This window comes from Pseudorca crassidens, chromosome 15 (genome assembly GCF_039906515.1).
Source record: "Pseudorca crassidens isolate mPseCra1 chromosome 15, mPseCra1.hap1, whole genome shotgun sequence".
In the NCBI taxonomy this organism is placed as follows: domain Eukaryota; kingdom Metazoa; phylum Chordata; class Mammalia; order Artiodactyla; family Delphinidae; genus Pseudorca; species Pseudorca crassidens.
In genome coordinates, this window is record NC_090310.1 from 67,973,745 (window position 1) to 67,996,677 (window position 22,933).

General features: G+C 48.7%; 1 protein-coding gene across 1 annotated transcript in view; it reads right to left on the reverse strand.

Moving 5' to 3' along the window:
• Positions 1–11,975: 11,975 nt before the first annotated feature.
• TGM2 (transglutaminase 2) overlaps positions 11,976–22,933 on the reverse strand; it is a 33,319-nt gene continuing 22,361 nt past the window's right edge. The window contains exons 9-13 of the mRNA XM_067708110.1: positions 22,428–22,670; positions 20,138–20,410; positions 15,689–15,849; positions 14,565–14,701; positions 11,976–13,863 (exon numbers count right to left, since the gene is read on the reverse strand). Coding sequence (XP_067564211.1) covers positions 13,713–13,863; positions 14,565–14,701; positions 15,689–15,849; positions 20,138–20,410; positions 22,428–22,670 — 965 coding nt within the window. The 3' untranslated portion in view covers positions 11,976–13,712. The remainder of the gene's footprint in view (positions 13,864–14,564; positions 14,702–15,688; positions 15,850–20,137; positions 20,411–22,427; positions 22,671–22,933) is intronic.

A 22,933-nucleotide genomic window follows, 5' to 3' on the forward strand; every position in this document is an offset into this window, starting at 1 on the left:
TTTTTGTTTTGAAACTATGTCATTAGGTGTATATAAAATTAAGGTAGTTATATATGCTTATAAATTAAAACATTTACCATTATACAGCAGCCTTCTTATCCCTAGTAATACTTTTAATGATAAAGTCTCTTATTTTATGTTAATATAGTCACACCACCATTCTTTTGTAAGCTATACTTTATTACATCCTTTTACTTTCAATCTTTATATATCCTTATGTTTCCTGTATGCTGCTTGTAAACCACGTATAGTTGTATTTTTCAAATCCAAGCTATACAACGATCTTTATATTTTAACTGAAGCATTTAGTCTTTTGATATTTAATATAATTATTGATGTATATGGGTGTAAATCCACTTGCTTATTTTGTGTTTTCTTTTCATCTCACCCTTCCTATGTTATTTTTCTATTCTTTTTGGCTATTCTGAATTGATTATTTTTTAATTCTATTTCCCTTCTCGACCAGCTTGGAGATTATACATCTTTTCTGTTTTTTAAATGTTGTCCTTGAAATTACAACATGAATATTTAAATTTATATAATCAGTACCTTTTATCTTTTCCCAGCCACTGCAATGCTACTTTGACATATATGCCGTAGTTTTCATGTATTATAATTCTATCAAATACTAAAGAGAGAAAGAAATTCTACTGGACATTAATATTATTGTTTATATATAGTTAATGTTCAGATAGACCTGCAGATGTATTTATCAGTTTCTTTGCTCTTCATTTCTACTTTTATCTCAAGCCTTCCATTCAGGGTTAATATTCCTTTTACACAGAGTATATCCTTTAGAATTTAATGAGGTTCTATGAGCAGAAAGTTCTGATTTTGTTTGTCTGAAAATGTCTTTATTTAAACTTTGTTCTTGAAGTACATTTTGGTGGGTATAGAATTTTATTTGGGTAGCTATTTTCTTTTGGCCCATCAAAGATAGCATTTCACCATTACCTGGCTTCCATCGTTGCTATTTAGAAGTCAGCATCACCTGTCATTCTTTTGAAGGTAATTTATTGTATTCTCTAGATGCTCCTTAGATTCTACTCTTTGTCTTTAATGTTCTTCAGCTTTTCTATCATGTATTTAGACATGGATTTATTCTTATTATTTAGCTGGGGGTTTGTTGGGATTCTTGAATTTGTGGATTATTAGCTCTCATCAGTTTTGGAAAGTTCTCAGTCATTATCTCTTCAATTATTGTGTCTGCCTCTTCTCTCTTACATCCTTCTGAAACTCTTAATAAACATATTTTAGACTTTCTCGCCCTGTCTTCAATGCCTTCCCAATTCTCTTTCATGTTTTACATCTGTCTATTTCTCTGTGGTATATTCTGGATCATTTATCTTCTGCTTCTCTAATTCTCTCTTCAGTTCTGTCTAATCTGCTATCAAGCTCAATTATTGAGTATTAAGTTTCAGTTATTAATAGTTTTCATTTCTAGAAGTTCTGTTTGGTTCTCTTTTAATTGTTCTAGGCACTATTTATGCTTTCCTGTACCATGCAGATATTTGCAAGATCATACTCCTTCCTTCTTGCTGTTCCCTATCTGGATTGCAAATCCTCACTTGTCCCTACCCATCCTCCACACCTGGATGTAAGTCTCACCTCCTTTCAAAAACTTTGGCCGACAGTTACGATGGAAATTAAAGCCACATTCATCATTTAATCATTTTGTGTTTACTCAACAAAAAAAACCTACTAAGTGCTAGGCAGTTTCTATGGGGGATACAATGATGCATCAGGCCTGGAACCTGCCATTGAGAAGCTGTGTCCTGGGAGGAAGCTGATATGAGAAGAAGGAAATGTAGAATGAAATCTGTATACCTTTCTTGAATGCCTTTTGTGTGCCAGTCACTTGGCGGGTTCCGAGTACACAGAAGGGAACAAGATACAGTCTCCTCCCTCCAAAAGGTTACAGTGTAGTAGCAGAGATGAAATGAGGACTTAAATAATCATGTGAAATGTAATAAGTGCCAGACACATGATGGGTGCCTTGTAAATTATCTCTGAGTGAATGATGTAAGTTAATGTGGCAATTCAGAGGAGAAAGAGATTACTTCTGATGGGAATGGATCAAGGAAATCTTTGTAATGACATTTGAGTTGGGCCTTAGCAGTCAGCTATTTTGAGGGCATTCAGATAGCAAGGAGAAGGTAGGGGCAATCCAGGTATTGCATGAAAAAAGGCATGGAGTATCTTTTTATTTTTAAAAAGATATAATTATTGAGATATAATTTATTGAGATAATTTACATACCATAAAGTTCATCTATTTAAAGTGTACAATTCAGTAGTTCTAAGTATATTTGAGTTGTGCAACCAACATCATAATATAATTTTATAACAATTTTCATCATCCCCAGAAGAAAATATTAGCAGTCACTCCCTATCCTCTTGACCCCACCCTTCCCCATCCCGTGACTCTAGGCAACCACTCATCTATTTTCTGTCTATTTGTCTATTCTGGACGTGTCATATAGAATGGAATCATAGAATATGTGGTCTTTTCATTTAAGATAGTGTTTTCAGGTTTCATCATGTTGTAGCATGTATCAGTACTCTATTCCTTTTTACTGCTGGATAATATTCCATTGTATGGATATACCACATTTTATTTACCCACTCATGAGTTGGTGGACATTTAGGTTGTTTCTACTTTGTGTGGGGGGGTGCGGGGGTTGTTTCTACTTTTAAGCTACTATGAATAATGCTGCTATGAGTATTCATGTTCAGCTTTTTGGGTGGACATATGGTTTTTTTCTTTAATTCCACTAGGAATGGAATTGAATGAAATGGTAACTCTATGTTTAACCTTTTGAGGAACCATCAAACAGCTTTCCAAAGCAGCTGCACCATTTTATGTTTCCAGCAGCAGTGTATGAGTGTGCCAACTTCTCCACATCCTCGCCCACACTTATTATCTGTTTACTGATTATAGCCATCTGGTTGCTCTGAAGTGGCATCTCTTTTTGGTTTTAACCTTCATTTCTTAATGTCTAATAATGTTGAACATCTTTTCATTTGTTTATTAGCATCTGTATATCTTTTTTGGAGAAATGTCTCCAAGTCCTTTCCCTATTTTAAAATGTGGTTATTTGACTTTTTATTAATGAGTTGTAAGAGTTCTCTATATATTCTGGGTACTAGACTCTTATCAGATAGATGATTTCAAATATCTTCCCCATCCTGTGTGTTGCCTTTTCACTTCTGGATGGTATCCTTTGAAACAAAAGTTTTAAATGTTTATAAAGTCCAATTTATCAATCTTCTCTTTTATCACTTGTGCTTTTAGTGGTGTGTCAGTTGTTCTATTTTTTAACCTGGATGCTGGTTTCATGGCTGGGTCCAGTTTATGATTTGTGGACTTTTCTGCACATGTACTTAAGGCTTTTTGTTAAGGGGTGATAATAATAATTGCAGCTTCTTCCCCTGGGTCATTGTGGGGACCGAATGGGCAAATGCCTGCACAGTGCTCGGCACAGCATCTGGCTCCCCTCAGTGCCAATACACAGCAACTGTTATTGTTCTTTTATTGTTAAAATCTAGCTCTGCCCCTGATTGAGTGGGTGATCTTGGCCCCAAGTCACTTCACCTCGTCAGACCTCACTTTCCTCATCTGTGAAATGGGTTAGTACTACCCACTTCACCAGGACCACCAGGTGCCTCAATGATACAAGATACAACATCATCGAGCTTCAGATCTGCCCCAAGGACACCATCACGAAGGTTTGAGTCAATAAAACAGGGAAGAGGGGAAAAAAAACCAGTCATGACTGAGGAGAGACAAATTGGCAGCGCTGTGAGCATCTGGGTGACTGCCAAGAGCTGGCTGTGGGCCGCTCAGAGTTTCCATGAGCAGAGCTGACCAGGCCTGGGAAGGAATGAAGGGGGAGTTGGCTGACAGAGAGTTGGCTTCCATGTGGAGCTGGGTGTACCAGGCTTGGGCAGGGCTGGAGCTTGAGCCTGGCCGGGCAGGGGGCAAGGAAGCTCATTCTGGAATGATCAAGACCAGCCCTCCCTCTCCTCCTCAGCCCCCCACACTGGCTGCCCCTGTTCTATTTCAGTCTCCCTGTCTTTGCCCAAAATATCCTCCCCAGCCACCTCCACCTCCTCCGCCCCTGTCTTGCCTTTGAGGTCCCGCCCAGGAAGAATTCTCTGCCCTTCCTCCCTCACTGGGCATCTCTGCAGCCCCTCCCAAGCCTCCCCTCTGCTACCCTGGCATTATCACTCCCTCCCTGGGGTGGCTGGAGGGAGCTTCCTAAAGCATCAGGGAGATCATATCACCTCCTGCTCACAACCGTCCAGTGGGAACCACTGCATGGTAATACCAAACCCTTCTCTGGTCTCAAGGTCAAGTCAAGGTTTCAAGGGGCTTGAAGCTTATACCATTGGAGAGGGAAGCATTCATTAAAGTACAACATGCATATAGAAAAACATACGTCATAAGCATATGGCTGGATGAATTCCCCCAAATTGAACACACCCATGTAAACCGGCCCCCAGCTCAACAATCAGCCCAGCATCAACACCCCAGATGCCTCCCTGATGCCCCTTTCCAGTTACTAACCATTCCCTAAAGGCAACCACTGTCTGACTTCTCACATCATAGATGAGTTTGCCTGGGGTTGAACTTCACATGAATAAAATCATTCAGTGTACCGTGCATCTGGCATCTTTCCTTAACATGCTTGTGAGATTCAACTAAGTTGTTGCATGTAGGTGTCATTTATTTTTTTCTCATTCTTTCTTGTAGTGTCACTTTGAATGACTATACCAATTTATATATCTGTTCTGCTAGTGTAGGACTTTTAGGCTGTTTTCAGCTTTGGGGTATTATGAAGAAAAAAAAAAAGACTGCTAGGAACATTCTTGCACATGTGTTTCAGAAAATATATGGGCTCATTTCTGTTGGGTAAACATCCATGAGTGGAATTGCTGCCTCATAAAGATAAATGATTGTACATTTAGAAGATATGGCAAATAGTTTTCCAAACTGGTCATAACTATTTACATTCCCCTCACAGTCACATAGGAAAGTTCTTATTGTTCCATATTTTCACCAACAATTCGAATTTTTTTTTTCGTTTGCTTTGCATTTTAACCATTCTGGTGAGAAGGCTGTGTTATCACATCATGAATTTAGTTTTAATTTGGGGCGGGGGGACCACCTTTAATAAAAAGAATATAAGATAAAATTACAAATATGAAATTGAGTACAAAAGTGATTATTTATGAAGAATGTGAAAAGAAATCATAATAAATTGCTGGAGAGTTGCTAGTTTCAGATTCCCTTCTTCTGGGCATTTTTCAAGCTATTTCCCAGAAATGCTTACATTGAAATGCTTCCTGATAGCAATCTGGCTCCCCTCCCTGCCTGCAGTACTCCACAGCTGCCTGTGATCTTTGTGTGAACAAGGCCCCACACAAGTGAGGGTCCCAGAACCTAGAGCATCAGCTTTCTGGGAAATGGCCTCTGCCCCCACCTCCCCCACCCCGAACCTGCCCCCAACCCTTCCCTGGGCTGGCTCCTCCTCCCTAGGGTTTCAGCTTCCACATCACCTTCTCAGAAGGCTTTCCCTGACCTCCTTGTCGAAGACCCTCTTGTTTTGTAAGTCCACATCACAAGACAGATGACAACAGAGCAGGAGGTTAGGAGCAGTTGCTGTGAACCCAGCCTGCCTGGTTGGCATCCTAGCTTCCTTGTTTTCTAGCTGTGTGATCTTGGACATGTCACGTAACCCCTCTGGGCCTCAGTTTCCTCGCCCACAGAGTGGAGAGGGTAATACTAGCTCCCGCCTCACAGGGTGTTATGAGGACCCAGCAAGTTCATGCATGTGATGCATTTAAAAGGGTGCGTGGCACCCTTGCTCTTACGATTGTGCTGACGGCCCCATTATCCTGAGCCTTAGTCTTTTTTTCTGACACATCTCACTTCACACTGGTGATCTGCTTGAATACTCTGTAGGACAGGCCTGCCGTGGTGACCACTGTATCCCCAGGGCCTAATGCAGCACCTGGTCCACAGCCGGGGCAAAAAAAGATGTTGTTGAATGAATGGATCTCCTCTGTGTACCTCAAATCCATTCCGATGACTCCAAGACAGCCACACCCCGGTCCAGGCCACCTCATCCTTTCCCTTCAGGCAGCAGCCACCTCTGCTGACCCCATAGCTACTACTGGTTAAATAAATGAGCCTCAGTCGCTCGCCTTGATCTTGCCTTTCTCATTCACGGCTGGAGTTCCTGTTGGCTTCCATCTCTACAGCCCTTTACAGTTTATAAGGCCTGTTCCCATCATAATCACATCCCTGGGTTGGGTGACAGGGCAGTAATTGGGAGCTCCAGTGCGACAAAGGCCTGGAGAGGGAAAGTGGCTTCCTCAGAGTCACACAGCAAGAGAGAGAGGGGAGATGGGACACAGGCCCAGGACTCCTGGGGAGGGGCTGCCCACACTTGGTCGGAGGCCCTCTCTCATCCCTTCTGGAGAGCACCTCAGGCTGAGCACATAGTAGGCTCTTAGGCTTGTTCAAGACAAGTGGAAAGAGAAAGTCCTTGGGTTCAGCCTTGGATCTGGGACCATGGACCCGCCCCTGCCCCATCTGTGCCTGTTTCCCCATCTGTAAATGGGCTTCACTTACCAAGTGAAGGCGGATCCCTGTCTCACCAGGTCTGGCTGGCATTTCTCCTTGGTCTCTCTGTATGTTTACTCCAGATGACTTTGGAATGAGCTGACGTGGAGTTGGGAACTGACTAAGGGCCTAGAGAGAAACTGGGATTTCCACTGCGCCTCTGGTATCCTTGACATGGAGCAGTGGCTGAAAGCAATGTTTGGAAAAGCATCTCTTCTCCCATTTTTAAAGGCTGTTGAGGAAACGTTGCGCTTGTGACCAGAGTGCAAAGATCTCATGAACGATTAGGGGTTTACTAGCCCTGGGGGACCCCCAGACTCCACAGGCTGGGCCAGGAGCCTATGTGGTCATGGATATGATGCCCACATCAGTGGTGTTTCAGCACTCCTCTGCTGCTACTCTCTCCTCTCCCCTGTGGCAGCAGGGCCAACTAAGGCCCAGAGAAGGGAAGAGTTTTACCCAAGGTCACCAGCACACCCAGGCAGACCTCCTGAATCTGAATCAAGTCAGATTCTGGGGCTCAGCCTTCTCCTTTTTCCCCCTGTTCATTATTTATTTTTAAACAGCTTTATTGAGATATAGTACATATACCTTGCAACTTACCCTTTTAAAGTGTATGATTCAATGGCTTTTAGTATAAAATTGTGCATCTATCATTACGATTAATTTTAGAACATTTTCATTACCCCAGAAAGTAACCCCATGCTTTTTAGCTGTCACCCCCTCCCAGTCCCTCCAGCCCCCCAGCCCCAGACAGTCACTAATCTACTTTGAATCTCCATACATTTGCCTCTTCCGGACATTTCATATAAATGAACTCATACAAATGTGGTCTTTTGTGACGGGCTTCTTTTCACTGATTATAATGTTTTCAAGGTCCATCTATGGTGGAGCATGTATAAGTACATGGTTCCTTTTTCTTGCCAAATAATATTCCATTGTATGGATATGCCACATTTTATTTATCCATTCGTGGATAAATTCATTTATTTATCCATTCGTTATCCATTTATTTATCCATTTATCCAAACCAAATGGACATTTGGTTTGTTTCCACTTTTTGGCTATTATCAATAATGCTGCTATGAACATTTACATACAACTTTTTGTGTGGTTATATGTTCTCAGTTCTCTTGGGTTTATACCTAGGAATGGAAGTGCTGGGTCATATGGTAACTATGTTTATGAGCCTTTTAGCTCTGGCTTTCTCAGACCTTGGGGGCTGCTGATGGAAGACTTGTTACTCCCAGTGGCCAGGGTCTGTGGATCAAGTCTCCACCCCACTTTGGACTTAATTTTAGAAACTTCAAGTACTATGTTTTCTGAACTTGACACATTTTCACAGGCTGAATGTACTTGTTTACCTAGCACCCAGATGGAAAAAAATCAAAGCCATCCCAGTGCCCCAAAAGCCCCCTCGTGCTTCTGTCCAGTCTTTCCCCTGCCATGGAAAACACGACCCCAACTTCTAACACAACAGATGAGTTCATGAACTTTGTCCGAGTGGAATTATGTGGATCGTGGTCTTTCATGTCTGCCTCTCTTGCTCAACTTCAGGTTGTTAGAGTTCCTGTGTTCTCAAGGCTGTATGCACCACCTTTTTTGTCATTCCTTCTGCTTTTAATGGAACACTTTGGACTTTGCATCTTGAAACAAGACACAGGGCTTCACGGTCTCGTGGGTGTGCGTCTCTGTGTGTGTTCTCAGGCCTGTCCGGGAGGGAAGTGGGGAGGCTGGGAAAGTGTATGTGATGACCTAGTCCTGGCCCCAAGGCACATGTGCCTCTAGGAGGCCCCTACCTGGCCCTCCCACTTAAGCCTCTCCTCTTGGACTCTGTCAAAGTTCTGTTATTCTGGGTTTGACTTGAGGCCAAGGGGCGGAGCTGGCAGGCATCCCAGGTAAACAAGAGCAGCTGGAAAGGAGAGGGACTTTTGGGGGTGGAAAGATAGACCGGATCAGACCTCCATTCCACGGGGGCTTTTTTGGAGGCCTGTGCCCCGTGCACCCTAGCACTTGGTGGGAAGGGAGGGTTCCAGTAGAAATCGGGCCTCCTCTAGGCTAGCCCATGCCCTGGGGAAGGCAGGCTGCCTGGGTTCAAGTCTCCCCACTCTGCACCTTACCAGCTGTAAAATGGGGGGAAAAACTGGATAGGATTGTTTCAGAAGTGAAGAACTCAGTGCATATAAATGTTGCTGACCTGGAGGAAAGTTGGCTGTTATGGTTAGAATGTGCCAGGAGCCAGCTGAATATTTTATGGACACTGTTATATTGAACTTACACACCAGTCATGCAAGTAGACACCAAATCATCCCCATTCGACAGATGAGGAAGCAGAGGCACAGAGAGGTTGAGAACCTGCCTGAAGCCACATTGTGAACCCGTGGCAGAGCCAGGATTTGATCCCAGGTCTGTTTGGCTCCAGAATCCAGGCCCCTGCCACCTGGGCTATGAGCCGAGCTTTTGGTGTGGGCCCAGTAGCTCTGAGCAGCCGCGGAGCTGTGCCCAGCACTGTTGTGTAGGGCCCCAGACTCAACCCTTGCCTCTGGTTTGTGCAGAAGGAGCTCAGGCTCTTATCCCCTGTCTCTAATGGGCCCACGTGACCAGCAAAACCTTCCTCCTTCCTGGGTTCCTGGCTAGTGAGCTCTCAGGGGTGGGGCAGGCCTAGGGGGTGGTCAGGAGGGGCCCCCCAATCTGTCCAGCATTGGCAGACCTGGCCGGGGCAGCCCTGTCTCTCTTTAGGAGGCGAGGCAGTCAGGCCTGGGAGCTAGAGTCGGCAGTACCGCGTCCACTTGGTGACCCCCTTGTGTGAGGTGTGCCCTGACTCTGCTCCTGGGGTGCTCCAGAGCATGGGCCAGGCACATCAGCAGCTGGTCCTAAGCCAGGCTAACCTGAGCGTTGTAAAGGGCTCTCTACCATATGCCAAGGGGAACAGAGCTTGAAGCAGTCGGCTGCAGTCCAGGAAGGCTTCACAGAGCAGGTCTCCCTGGAGCAGGGTTTTGAAAGCTGAGCTCCTTAGGTGGAGATGATTGGAAGGGTGTTCTTACAAAGGGAGCAGCCATAGGTATCGGCTACTCAACTCCATGCCCCCAAGCCCTTGCCTCGCCATCTCTGTTTTTCAGGGGCTGGAAGCCTGGAAATATATTTGCCAGAGCCCCTCGCTAGCTATTTCTGGTGAGGATCTGCCAGTGGGGAGAAGGCAGGAGGATGAGAGATGCCAGCCTGCCTCTGGCTCCTACCAGGGCTGACTTCGGCAGGATTTGTAGATTCAGCAGCTCTGTTGGTTCCAGAGCTGGAGTGACAGTGCCTCCAGCAGCTGGGTGGCGGGGACCGGCTCCTGGGCTCCTGAGTATCCTGGGTGGCAGCTGCTTCCCTATTTCTGGGTACCACTCCTTCTCCCTTTGCTCTTCCAGCATCTCAGATGTTTTTGGAGTCAGTTTCCCTTGTAAACTCCCTCTCCACCTGAAATAGCCGAGTGTTTTCTATTTTCTTGCTGGTCACTAATTGATAAAATGCTCAGGCCATCAAGGCCAGACCCAGGTGTAGTTTTTAAGGAACAGAAGGATTTAGCACCCCGAAAATGTGATGTCACACTTTGAGTTTGATTTATTTTTTGCGTGCATGTCAGATGTTTCAACATGGGTTCCCTGAAGGCAGAGACTGTCTTCCATCATCTGTTTAATCAACAAACATTGATTAGTGCTTCGTTGGTGGGGAATGAGATGAATGACCAAATCCCCACGCTCCTGGAATCAGTCTAGACTTGGAACCATTCAATTGAAACTGAGTCCCCTGAAACTGAGTTCCCCTGCTGAGTTTATGATTCATCTTTCTCTGTCCAAAACTTTATTCACATTCTTGTCCCACCCCTGTTCCCCTAAGGATTGAAGAGTATCAACGAAAAGAGGGGATTGAAACCAAGCAGGACCTTGTGGGGTCTTCCCAGGTACAAAAGTCCCTCTGTGTCCCCTGTTTCTTGTTTGTAAAAAAAAAAGGCTTTAGTCTCCTAGGCCTTCCCTGAGTTCCAAAGAGCAGATTCAAGCAGTTAATGATGAAGACCATAGAGTCACAGGGCTCCCAGTTCCTCCTGAAAGGATATAGATAACAATCTGATGCATATCTTTGAGTTGCTCTGTAGAAACTAAGAACCCCCGCCCCGCCCAGGTGGAGGATGGTGGCTACATGCTGACCACAAGCACGTACCCCAGACTGGTTGGAACCAGAAGGTTGAGATTCCTGAAACATCACCTGTTACCTCACCACCAGCCAATCAGAAGAAGGTCCACAAGCTGATCACGCATCCTGAGACCATATCCGCTCACACTGTCTTTCCCCTGAAAGCCATCGGGGTGTTCAGGTCTTTTGAGCATGAGCTGCCCATTCTCCTTGCTTGGCGCCCTGCAAATAAAACCTTACTTTGCTGCAAACACCCACTGTCAGAGTTTGGCTTTCTGTGTGGCAGGCATACGAGCCCTTGCTTGGTAACACAATGTAGTAGCCAGTAGCCACCTGCAGCCATGGAGCACTTGACATGCAGCTAGTTCGAATTGAAACAGGCTGTCAGTGTAAAATACACACCACATTAAAAGACTTTGTATGAAAATTAAGAATGTAAAATATCTCACTCATAATTTTTATGTTGATTATGTGTTGCAATACAATATTTCAGACATATTAGTTTAAATTAAATGCATTATTAAAATGTATTTTACCTGTTTCTTTTTCTCTTTTTAATATGGCCACTAGAAAATTTAAATTACATATATGGCTTGCATTTGTGGCTCACGTTATATTTCTACTGGACAGTACTGGTCTTATGGGAGCTGAGTTGAAACACATTGATCCAGCATTTATTAGTGTCTGTTTAAGAGATTCTTGGTCTCTGCCCTTGGGACTTCAGACAGGATGGGGAGCAGGACAGGTATATCAACATGGAACTAAAAGTCACTGTGATAAATGTTTGAGTTGTCCATGTTCCAGGGTTCTGAGAAGAAATCTGGGTAGGCTTCACAGAAGGGATGACTTTAGTGTTAAGCATTATAAGATGAATAGGAGTTCACAAGCTGGGTAAGGAAAAAGAGGGGCACTCCAAGCTAAGAGGTTGACAAGTACACAGGATGTTAGAAGAGATACAGGCAGTTCATTCTGGTCTGAACATGGTTTGTTTGGAGAAGAGGCTGGAGGTGGAGCTGGACAGTTGTAGAGCATTGAATGCCAGTAAAGTTTAGATCTGAGGGCGGCGCTGAGGCTAGGGAAAGGCTCTTAGGCAGGAAGTGGCTGGTCCAGATGTTAAGTGAGCTCACCCACCCACTCTCCTCAAAAGCATGCAGCGAACAGACCAGACCTGGTTTGAATGTGAAAAATAAACTCTTTTATTTCAGTACTTGCTCTTTGTGGCTCAAAAGCACATCTACTGCTTGCTTGGAACCCAGAAGTATTTATAAAACCATAGAGAAATCAAGCAATATGTATACAGAATAGAACATATATATTTCGGCTCAAGTGCTTCTTCCTGTGCAAAGCAGAAAGTTCTAAGTGCATCAGCGTGACTTTCCCCAAATCCCTCTCTGGGATTTGGGGGACTCTGGAGTCTTTGACCCCACTCCAGATACAGAATTCTCCCCACTTCCCTCTTCCAGGCTGAGGGAGGCCCAGTCACATGGAGAGAATGAGTGGTAAAGTCAGAGATGGCAACTTGTGGGGTCCCCGAGCTTAGTCAGGGGCAAAGGCTGTGTTCTAGGGCCCTGGCTCTTCAAAGAGGGGTTGGCTGAGATGCCAGCCTTGTTGGTGAGTGACCAGCACAGGCAACTAAGGCTCCTGTGAAGTCTACACATTGTGGTGGGTGGGGTCATGGGTAGGTCAGGGGCCTCCGGGGCTCTTTTCCCCTAGAACTGGGCTCTGAAGGAAGATGCCTGGGCACAGGTGGGGGACTCAGACAGGGCTGGGGGCAGGAAGGTGGTCATGGTCATGGTCTCATTCTCCAAAACATCCTGGCCTGTGACCTAAGGCTCTGTGAAGCCAGGGAGTAAGACTCAATGTCATTGGCAAGGCTGAGTCATATAAGGCACCAGAAGTGCAGAGCTGAAGGGGCCTTGGAGATGAGCTGGTTCAACCACTCTGTGACCGATGAGCAGACTGAGGCCCACAGAGGGGAAGGCAGTGGGTGGCCAGACTTGGGGCTCAAACCCAGGGCTCTAACCCCTCCAATTTCCTCCCCACCTCCTCATCCGAACTGGATCCTTTTTGATCAGGCCCCAGATGGCCTCTCTGAGAGTCAGGTCAGGGCTGGTGTGGTGAATGGGGCCCTGGACTCAGAGTCAGAAGGCCTGGCTCCATTCCTGCACCTTCATATTAAGCAGCCTTGCAACTATCCAGCGGTACAGGGCGGGCCACCTCCCTTCTCCAAGCTGCAGTCTCCTCACTGAGAAAGTGGCTCCCACTCTGCAGTTTTCCATGGCAATTAAATGGGTTGGTGGCCGTGTGAGCCCAGGAAGCACTTAGTAGGTGCCTCACAATTGCGGCGTGCGGGGGTACTGTTGGGCCAGGGCTGCTGGGATGTGGGGGGAGCTTGGGTCTGGACTATTCCTGGGACCCTCTCGATCTGCACCTGCTCAGGCTCTGCCAACGGCCCCTGGGGCCTGGGCACAATCTGGGGAAGGGGTTCAGGACACCCCAGGGAGCTGAGTTCCTTGATCTGGTCACTGGGCACACTGTTTTTCGCCTGCTCCCAGGGAAGGGGCTCTGGAGTTGATCAAACAATATGGCAGGTGGTCAGTGGCTTTCCAAATGGCATCTGGGCTGGGAAGGGAGGCTGGAGTCCCTCCTCCCCGGCCCACCCCCCAGGCCCAGTCAGCCAAGATCAGGGCTCCTACTGTGGAGGCACAAAACATTCCTCACAGGTGAGGGAGGTGGGGAGCCAGGCTCAGGGGGACCATATGGGCCGGAAGTACATTTGATTCCAAAGAGGCCCCATAGGCAGCCCACCGTGCCCTGGGGTCTGGGGCCCAATAAGGGGCAAATTTTGCTCATTACCTTGGGATAAAGATTGGGGTCAAGTTGGGGGCCCTCGGCTGGCATGGGGGCCCTTAGGAGGTGTTAACAATGACATTCCTGAAGCCCTTCACGGCCTTCAGCCTGTCGCTCTCGAAGTTCACCACCAGCTTGTGGCGGCCCGCGTTCAGGGGCAGCAGGTCCACCCTCGCCTTGACTTCCTCCCCCGCCTCCACGGGGTGTGGGCTGGGAGAGAGAGAGAAAGAGGGTGAGATCAGGGCCCTGGCCTGGTCCCCACAATGGGGACAGGCCAGGATGACACGTGACTACTGAGCTCTTAGCCTAGAAACTCCATGGATGTATAGCTTTGTGCCGACAGAATACAATGGGTCCTGCTCACCACTCTCCGAAGGCCTGGGCCATCTGCCCTCCTATGTGTAGAGGGGCTGGTGTGTGTGTGTGTGTGTGTGTGTGTGTGTGTGTACATGGAAGTGGATGGTGTGCTTGGGGGTAAGAGTGCGGATGCTCACGTGACCACATGCATGAAAATGCATTGAGCTGTACATACGTGACTCGTATGCTTTACTCTATATAAATTACAATGAAAAAGTGAAAAACAAGAAGTGTGTATGCTTGTGAGTGTACGTATATATAAATATGTATCCATGAGGGTACTCCACACAGGCACGCATGTACACCCGTGTGCATGTGGGGACTCGGGTGTCCCGAGGTGGGTGCTGAGCGAATGTGTGCATGTGCACAGAACGCAGCTAACGTGTGGGTATTTGGGCGTAGACACGGGGGAATATTAGGCAGGTGTGTGGGTGGGTGTGTGGAAAGGGAGAAGAGGGGGTTACGGGCCTGGGTTCAGTGCCGGAGGGCGCCCTTCCCCCCGCAGCATCTGCCCTCTGCTCCCAGGCCCCCAAGCTGGAGGGACCAGCACTTACATTTCCACGGTCTTCTGCTCCTTGGTCAGGCCCGCCCCCTCCACGGTGAAGGTGCAGCCTGACAGCGGCACGGTGAGCGGGTTCCACAGGGACACCTCAGCCACCAGCTTGCGATTCTGCTTGGGCTCTCCCAGGATCTAGAGGAGGCATGGGGCAGATGTCAGGGGCAGCACGGAGGGAGAGCAGCCCACAGCCCCTCAAGGGCATGCAGGGTCCCAACTGGGCCATCTCCATCTTTGCTGCAGTTTGGCCCAATGTCTGCCCAGCTCCGCCGCTAACATTCCTCGCCTCATCTGGAAAACACAGATGATGACACCTGCCCAGGCCTCCTTCGTGGAGCTGAAGTGAGGCTCCACGCAACCCACAGGATGTATAAAATGCCTCCCTCATTCTAGGGTCTAGGGTGGAAAGATCAGAGTCTTTGGAGCCAGGCTGATCTCTGACCCTTTCTCACTGTGTGACCTTGGCAAAGTTACTACCCTCTCTGAGCCTTGGTTTCTTCATAGAACAGAAATGCCTGACTGCAGGGTTCTCATGAGGATTAACTGAGCTAATATGTGCAAGCTCCTAGCAGACTGTCTGGCACACAGTGCTCACTCCCTCCTGCTCTGCTCTTTACCATTTATTTGTAACTGCAGCATTTGGGGATCTGGGGCTGTGACTCCTCCAAGTGAATCACTATGATGACCACGAAGTTGGTGATAAGAATAGTCAGTTTTTACTGAGCCCGCATAACGTGCTGGATGTGGTTCTATGTGCTTCCTGTAGACTCACATTTAATCTTTACAACACCCATTGTATAGATGAATAAATGGACTCCAGCGTCTGTGCCCTTAACAACACATCCCCTCCTGCCCCACCAGGGCCCCAGGACCTGGGAATCTAGCATTAGTAGTTTAGCTTTTAAGGGTCCACGAGTCTGAGATCCCTAAGTGCCATGATCCTACTACTCTGGGATTTTAGGATTCATTCCTAGAGGCTGTGAGTCCCAAATTCTGCTTCATGATGCTTTTCTCTGATGAACCTAGGATCTGAGGAACCTGGGGCATCGGAGATCTTGAGGTTGCAGGGAGGGAGGTGCATGCACGTGTGGGGACCTGTCCAGGGACCCAGCCAGCCCTTACCCGGATCTTGATTTCTGGATTCTCCAGATAGATGTCCCTCTCAGCCAGCAGGTAGCTGTTGGCAGCTGGCTCGACGAACAGGCCCCGCACCTTGATGAGGTTCGACTCGGTCAGGTAGTCACAATACTTTTCGTAGAGGATTCGAAGGGGAATGCTCTTCTCTGCAGGAGGGGAGAGGGGAGAGCACTCATGACATCTGAATCGTGGCCCCCACCTCTCCTATGGCATCGCCACAAGGCACAGAGAGGGCAAGGAATGAACTCGAGGTCACACAGCTGGTGAATGGAGGGGCATGTCCCAGCACTTTCCCTCACCTGCCCTGGCTCCAAGGCTCCCAGGGAGGAAGTGGGGAGGAGAGGCTTGGGCTTTAATCCTGCCTCTGCCCTTCGCTAACTGGGGATGCTGGGCAAGTCACTCCACCTCTCAGGACCTCCATTTCCCCCCATGAGGTCGGTAGAATTGTACCCATTTACAGATGAAGAGACACTTCTGCCAGTAAGTGTTCAGATCAGGAGAGCTGGCCCTGCTTGGCCACTGTCTGACTGTGTGAGCCTGGGAAGATGACCTCCCCTCTCTGTTCCTTCTCTGTTCCCTGGGACATCTGGCACCCGCTGGGCAGAGCTAAGACCAGAGGTCATTTCAGAGCAAAAGCCACACAAGTGATAGGGGTGAGAAAAAAGCCGGCAGGGCCAACCCCTCCCGCTGCAGAGAAGCAAAGTGTGGATTGCAGCCCCACTTCTCTGACAAGAACACTGAAGCCTTAGGGCACCAGGGGTCAGCTTACAGGAGGCAGGAAGGAGCAGTGAAACGGGCACAGGACTGATTCTCCACAGGCCCTTCTTGTTCACTCGGTCGCAGGGAACCTTGGGAAAAATCCCTTCTGCTCCTCGGGCTTCCCCCCATCAAACAACAATGTTGGAGGGATGGTCTTGGGGCTCCATGGAGCCCAGCCAACCTCTCCTCACTATCCCAGTGCCATGATGGGAGATGCTGTTTCTTCTTTTTCTGCCATCTGTCCCCTCCGTCCCTGCACTAGACCAGCGTTTCCCAAACTCCAGCCATTCATGTGATTTTTCACATGTCTGAGTAATTCCTCAGTAAATAATTTTTCTTTCAGTCCCCTCACTTTACACTTTTTAACTTTTTTTGCTTAGGGAACCTTTTCATCATTATTTGCAGAAAACCTGTCTCATTTACCATAAGTAGAAGGAAGCTGGTAAAAACAAACACCAGCAAACAAAGTCATGTTTATTCAATTCGGGCCGATATTCTCATCTGCTGAGGGCTCCGAGTTTGAGACCTGAGCTTACTGTTAAAGAGGGAGGTTAGCAAGGGTCTGGGGTGCCCGGGCCAGTGAGCACCCGTTGGGAGGTCATCTCTAGGGCCGTGAAGGCCCGAACAGATGGTCACCTTCTCTCTGCATGAGTCAAGGTCCAGGTCCTGGCTGGGCACATTGGTGTTCCCCGTCCCACTCTCTGGAAAATGTGTGCCCAGCCCTCTAGTCACTCATTCCTGGGGTGGATCTGCCCCAACCTCTGCTCAGATGGCGTGGGGGGAAAAAAAAAAAAAACAAAGCTTCTGCGAAAAAGGAGTGAAAATTCCTGGGTCAGGACCTGGTGGAGCAGAGTAGAAACTCTGACCAGCTCCACAGGAAAGAAGGAAACCATTGTCCTCCAGGAGCCTGGAGGAGGTGGCCCCAGCTGTTAACTTTTCCAGGAGGCTTAGGCCAGGGTGGGGCTGGACCTTTGAGAACTGCTGTCCACAGGCCAGGGGCCTTGGCTTCGGGCCAGATGCTGGCTGAAAGAGGGAAACATTTGCGGTTAGTGTCTATTCATTCCTTAGATGATTCCTTTGATCATCACAGAGATCACGCTGCCTGCATTCCTCATGACCCACCTGGAGGGGTGAGGGTATCCAGAGAGAGAGAAGGGGTGGGTGGCAGGAAGGAAGAGAGCAAGGAGGCGGGGTGGGGTCAGCTGGATTCAGTTCAGCTGTCCTAGGCCTGGCTTCCTGTCCGCTAGCACATGGAAATCCCCCAGATCTTATCATCAAAGAATAACCGCAACTCAGCCAAAGTTCAGGGTCTCACAGGGTGGGAGAATCACTCTCAGGTTGACTTTGGCCTTGGAGGCCTCAATAGAGCATCCTGGCCTAGCCCCACCTGAGGGCAACACGCAGTACCACTGCCCTTCTCTGCCCTCTCCCGACAGGCTGTGCCCCTCAGAGGTCTCCGTAGCAGGAGGGACCCCTCCGCTGTGAACACATCCCCAGGAAGAAACCCTGGCGGCTGTGGCTGAAGCAGAATGCTGCGAAGGGCCTGAGGGTATCTGGGAGGCAAAGGGTAACTCAACAGCAGCCTGGGTGGAAGTTGTTCTGGCATCCCTGGCTCAGGCTGGAGTTCACCTTATGATACACATTCCAGGAAAGGCACTTCCTCCCTTTGAAGCGGTTCTGAGCGTGAGGAAGAACTGACACGTGTGCATTCACACAAAGGGGCTGGAAGGGCTCTTCAAAGATGAGCCAGCCTTTGTACAAATGGGGAACCCGGGGCCTGGAATGGAGAAGAGAAATACCCAGGAGCCCACATCCTGTGGGCAGAATTGCAGGAACTAGGACCTCGGTATCCCGACCACCCCACACACCTGTAGGGATGGAGCCCTGCCCCTGACTCGGGGCCTGGATGTGGAGATGAGAGCTGAGTCCTCTGCACACCAGCAAGGCTGGCAGTGACTCAGGAAGCACTGAGCCCGGCCCTGAGACCATTGCCTGGCACAGCAGGTTCAGGAAAGATGCTTTTCGGCCTCCCCACACCTGTTGGCACTTGCTCAGCGAACAGTGAAGAGCCCCGCCGTGTCCAGGCACCATCATACACTTTCCAGATCTTTCCTGAACACACATCTCCTTTGCAGCCCATGAGGGGCATGCTAATGCCCCATGTGATGGATGGGTGTGATTCAAGCCCCAAGGTTATACATCTAGAAGGCGGGAGAGGTTCTTCCCTGGTGGTCCAGTGGTTAAGACTCCAAGCTCCCAATGCAGGGGGCACAGGTTGGATCCCTGGTCAGAGAACTGAGATCCCACACGCCACATGGCGCGGCCAAAATTAATATTAATAATAGAAGGTGGGAGAGGCCAGATTCAAAGCCAAGTCTGGCCTCCGAACACGCCTTTTAGCAGCATAAGTGTTGGGGCCCCAGCCCTGGTGCCACGTGGCTCTGCCCCAGAGTTTGCCGCTGCTCAGGGACCCTGACAGAGGGTCTGCTCTGTCCCGGCGTGTGGCTCCAGGGTGCCTGAGGTGGCCCTGAGATAGAGGCCCCAGGGTTGACTGATGTTCTACTCAGATCATGCTGACCCCGGGTCCTCTCCCAACTCGAAGACCCCCCTGCTCTCCCCATGCCCACAAGCTCCAAGTGCAGGAACAGAGAATGGGCTGCTGGGGGGGATAGGAGACTGGGCTCCGTGCTGCCTCCCTAAGTGACCTCGGCTGCCGCAACCCCTCTCAGGGTCTCCAGCTTAATTTTAGGGAGATAACCAGTAGTGGTGACAAAGCCAGCAGTGAAAAAAGGGATCAAGGGGACGATGACTGTGCAGGCATCCGACCAAGAAGCCAGAGCGACAGAGGCTCTGCCCAGGGTTGAGGGCTGGGTGAGCTACTGACATCATTTCAGCCCCAAACGGGGAAGGGGATCTGCTCCCAGGGAGGTCGGGCCAGGCACTGGAGCCATGGAAGAGGAGAAGATCAGGGCTTTTCCTTTCCTATCACTGTTAGAGCCACACTGTCCAGTATGGCAGCTTCCGGCCACATGCGGCTGTTTAAGTGAAATTAAAACTTTAGTCCCATAATTACACCAGCCACACTGCAAGTGCACAATAGCCACATGGAGCTAGTGGCCACCATACTGGACAACGCAGATACAGGACATCCTTATATCACAGAAAGTTCTCTGGGTAGTGCTGGTCTTGAATCTCTTCTCTCTGAGCCTGAGAACCTCCAGAGAAATAGGAGAGGTTCTCAAAGGGGCTCTGGGGAGAGGCACCTGTAGTGTGAGTTGCTGGAGACGGAGGAAAGGAATTTGCTGGAAGGGGCAGCAGAGAGTCTGGGAAAGCAGTCAGGGGTCCTGCGAAGATGAGATGGAATGAAATAGAATAGTTGCTACGAGTACAGGTTCAAGTCTCCGTCCTGTCACTTCCTGTGTGGCCTTGGGAAAGTTACTTAACCTCTCTGTGCTCAGTCTTCTCATCTGGAAAATGGGACCATAAAAGAATCCTCCTACTTTTGTTATAAGAAGGAACTGGGTTGCTATTTATAAAGTGCCGAGGACAGGGCCTGACCCACAGTGAGGGCAATGGGAGTGTCTGTGAGGTAGATGGCACACGTTCAGCTCTCAGGGCACGACCTAGCATGTCGTCAGGGTGGTCAACAGCTGCTCCAGGAACACAGGGCCTTACCAGAGAAAGGCTCCAGGGAAAAGTTGAGCAGGTCCTTGGTGCCACACTTGGGTCCCAGGATCCCGTTGTAGCTGACGGTACGGGCACAGAGCAGGAGGCAGCCAGCGTGGTCCTCGGCAGTGTTGTTGGTGATGTGGGCAAAGACGTCGAAGTCGCTGCCCCTGTTCATGCCCTGGCCCGCACGGATCCTCATGGCCACCCCTGTCTCCTCTTTATCAGCCAGTTTGTTCTGGCGGTTGGCCCTTGTGAAGGCTTCCCTCTCCTCTGCGGACCCTGTGGGGACAGGGAAGAGAGCTTCATCACAGCTGGAAGGGGGTCAATGAGAAGGAGGCTGGGAGCAGGGCAAGCTGGCTTCTCAGAGTTCTGGTGACTCAGAGCACCCCCGGAGGGAGCCCCTTCTTTACATTACTGTGCCAGGAGGAGGAAAGAGTATTTTATTTACTTTCCACAAGTGAGCTCCTATACATCCCTCAAGACCCATCCCCAAATGACCCCTCTTCCAGGACACCTTCTCTGACTCCTCCTTTCCCAGGATGAAAGAGTCACAATGTCTTTTGGAGTTTCATAGCTGCCTATTGCCTGTCACGGTGTTTTGGCCCACCAGGTTTTTTTTCTGTTCATATGCTTACACTCTCAAGCCTCTTGAGGACTAAGACTGTGTTTTACTTAATCTGAAGTCATACCCAATGCCTACAACAGTGTTTGGTGCCTAGTAGGCACTGATACAATGAGAACTTTCTCACCTCTAAGCATTTTGCACAGGGACCACTTCTACCTGAAATCCTTTCCCTCCCTTCTCTACCTGTTGAGCTTTCCAGCAGGAATGACTGCCCCCTGCTTTATATTCCATTTACTTCTCCCCATGTGCCTTTTATTTTTGTCCCCAGTGTTGTTGGGTACATATTTATTTCTTCTATCAAATCATCAGCTCTAGACCTTTCAGAGGCCGGGGAAAGCATCTTTTCCTTCTGTTTTAGCCCTTCCCACTGGAGCACGGCCACTTAATACCCAATCCCAAGTCAGCCCTGGAGAGTCAACGGGGGTCAGATAAAGCCTGTGGTTTCTTAGTCACTTCTGTGAACCCTACTGTGCTTGGCACACCGTAGATGCTTAGAAAATATCTGTCTATTGAACTGGCCATTGGATGTGCTCAAATTCAATTTTTAAAATAAACCACATCTTTTCCCCACTATTGATTTAATATTAGTAGCAGAAAGAAGCTTCATCTCTGTGTCTGATTGAGCCCATCTTATTAAGTTTCTTTTGGTCCATTTCTCTTTAAATCTTTCCAATCTACCTTCATGCCCACTTCCCCACCTGTGTGTGAAATGCTAAAACAATTAATACTACAGAGTTCCAGGAACTTCTCTTCCTGGCCCCTCTGGACTTCCAAGCCTCTTCAGCACAAATACGTTGCAATAAAAAAGCATGGAGGGGGCTTCCCTGGTGGCGCAGTGGTTGAGAGTCCGCCTGCTGATGCAGGGGACGCGGGTTCGTGCCCCGGTCCAGGAAGATCCCACATGCCGCGGAGCGGCTAGGCCCGTGAGCCATGGCCACTGAGCCTGTGCGTCCGGAGCCTGTGCCCCACAACGGGAGAGGCCACAACAGTGAGAGGCCCGCGTACCGGAAAAAAAAAAAAAAAAAAAAAAAAGCATGGAGGGACCTCCCTGGTGGTCCAGTGGGTAAGACTCCGTGCTCCCAATGCAAGGGGCCCGGCTTTGATCCCTGGTCGGGGAACTAGATCCCTCATGCTGCAACTAAAGATCCCGCATGCCACAACTAAAGATCACGCATGCCGCAGCTAAGACCCAGTGCAGCCAAATAAATAAAATAAAGCTTAAAAGAAAAAGCATGGAATTGACCATCTATTGTTGGAGCTCCCACCACTAATAGCTCTGTTAAACAACATGGACATCATGATTTTTCTGTGAAGATGAAAGCCTCTCTTGTATAACAGCCATCCCTTTCAGTTTTACTGAGTCAAACCAACGAAGAAAGTGAGGCTTAAAAACCCAATGAAATCTTTTTGTGGAATATAGAATTCTTTTCCTAAATGAATGATCCTTTACCACTGTCCCCCTGCCCCCAGGGTGTTTGTCAAGTTTGCACCTGATTCTAAGGAATTTCTTGAAATGGAGAGTAACCTACAGATCATTGTTGTTTGCAAGCTGCCAGAAAACACACACACACACACACACACACACACACACACACACACACACTCACACGCCCTCTGGGCTGGTAAGCAAGCTGCTTATCCACAAGGCAGTGATGAGCCCAGGGCCCCTACCCTCCGGGTACTTGTAGGTGTGGGTAATGTCCTCCCGCTCATCTCTGCCCACGCTCTTTGTGCTGATCTTCTGCCCCACGACCAGGGAGTGGTTGATGGACTTGTGCATGGACCCATCATCCTGCCGGATCCAGTCCACCACGTCGGCGTTGACCTCGGCAAAGACGAAAGGGGCGTCGTACTTGGTGCTCAGGTCGCCCACCTTGATGGCACGAACGGGAACCGGGCCACAGCAGTATGTCCCTGGTTGGGAGGAGGAGAAGGGTAAGACGAGCCTGGGCTGAGGGGAGGGTGGTACCTCCAGAATCTTCCACAATTCAACCACACGCAGCCGAAAACCTACAGACCATATAGCCTTTGACTCAGGGATTCCATTTCTAAGAAGGCAGCATCAGGTAAGAATTAAGAATTCCAGGGGAGGGAGTTCCTTGGTGGTCTAGTGGTTAGGACTCTGCGCTTTCACTGCCGGGGCCCTGGGGTTCAACCCCTGGTTGGGAAACTGAGAT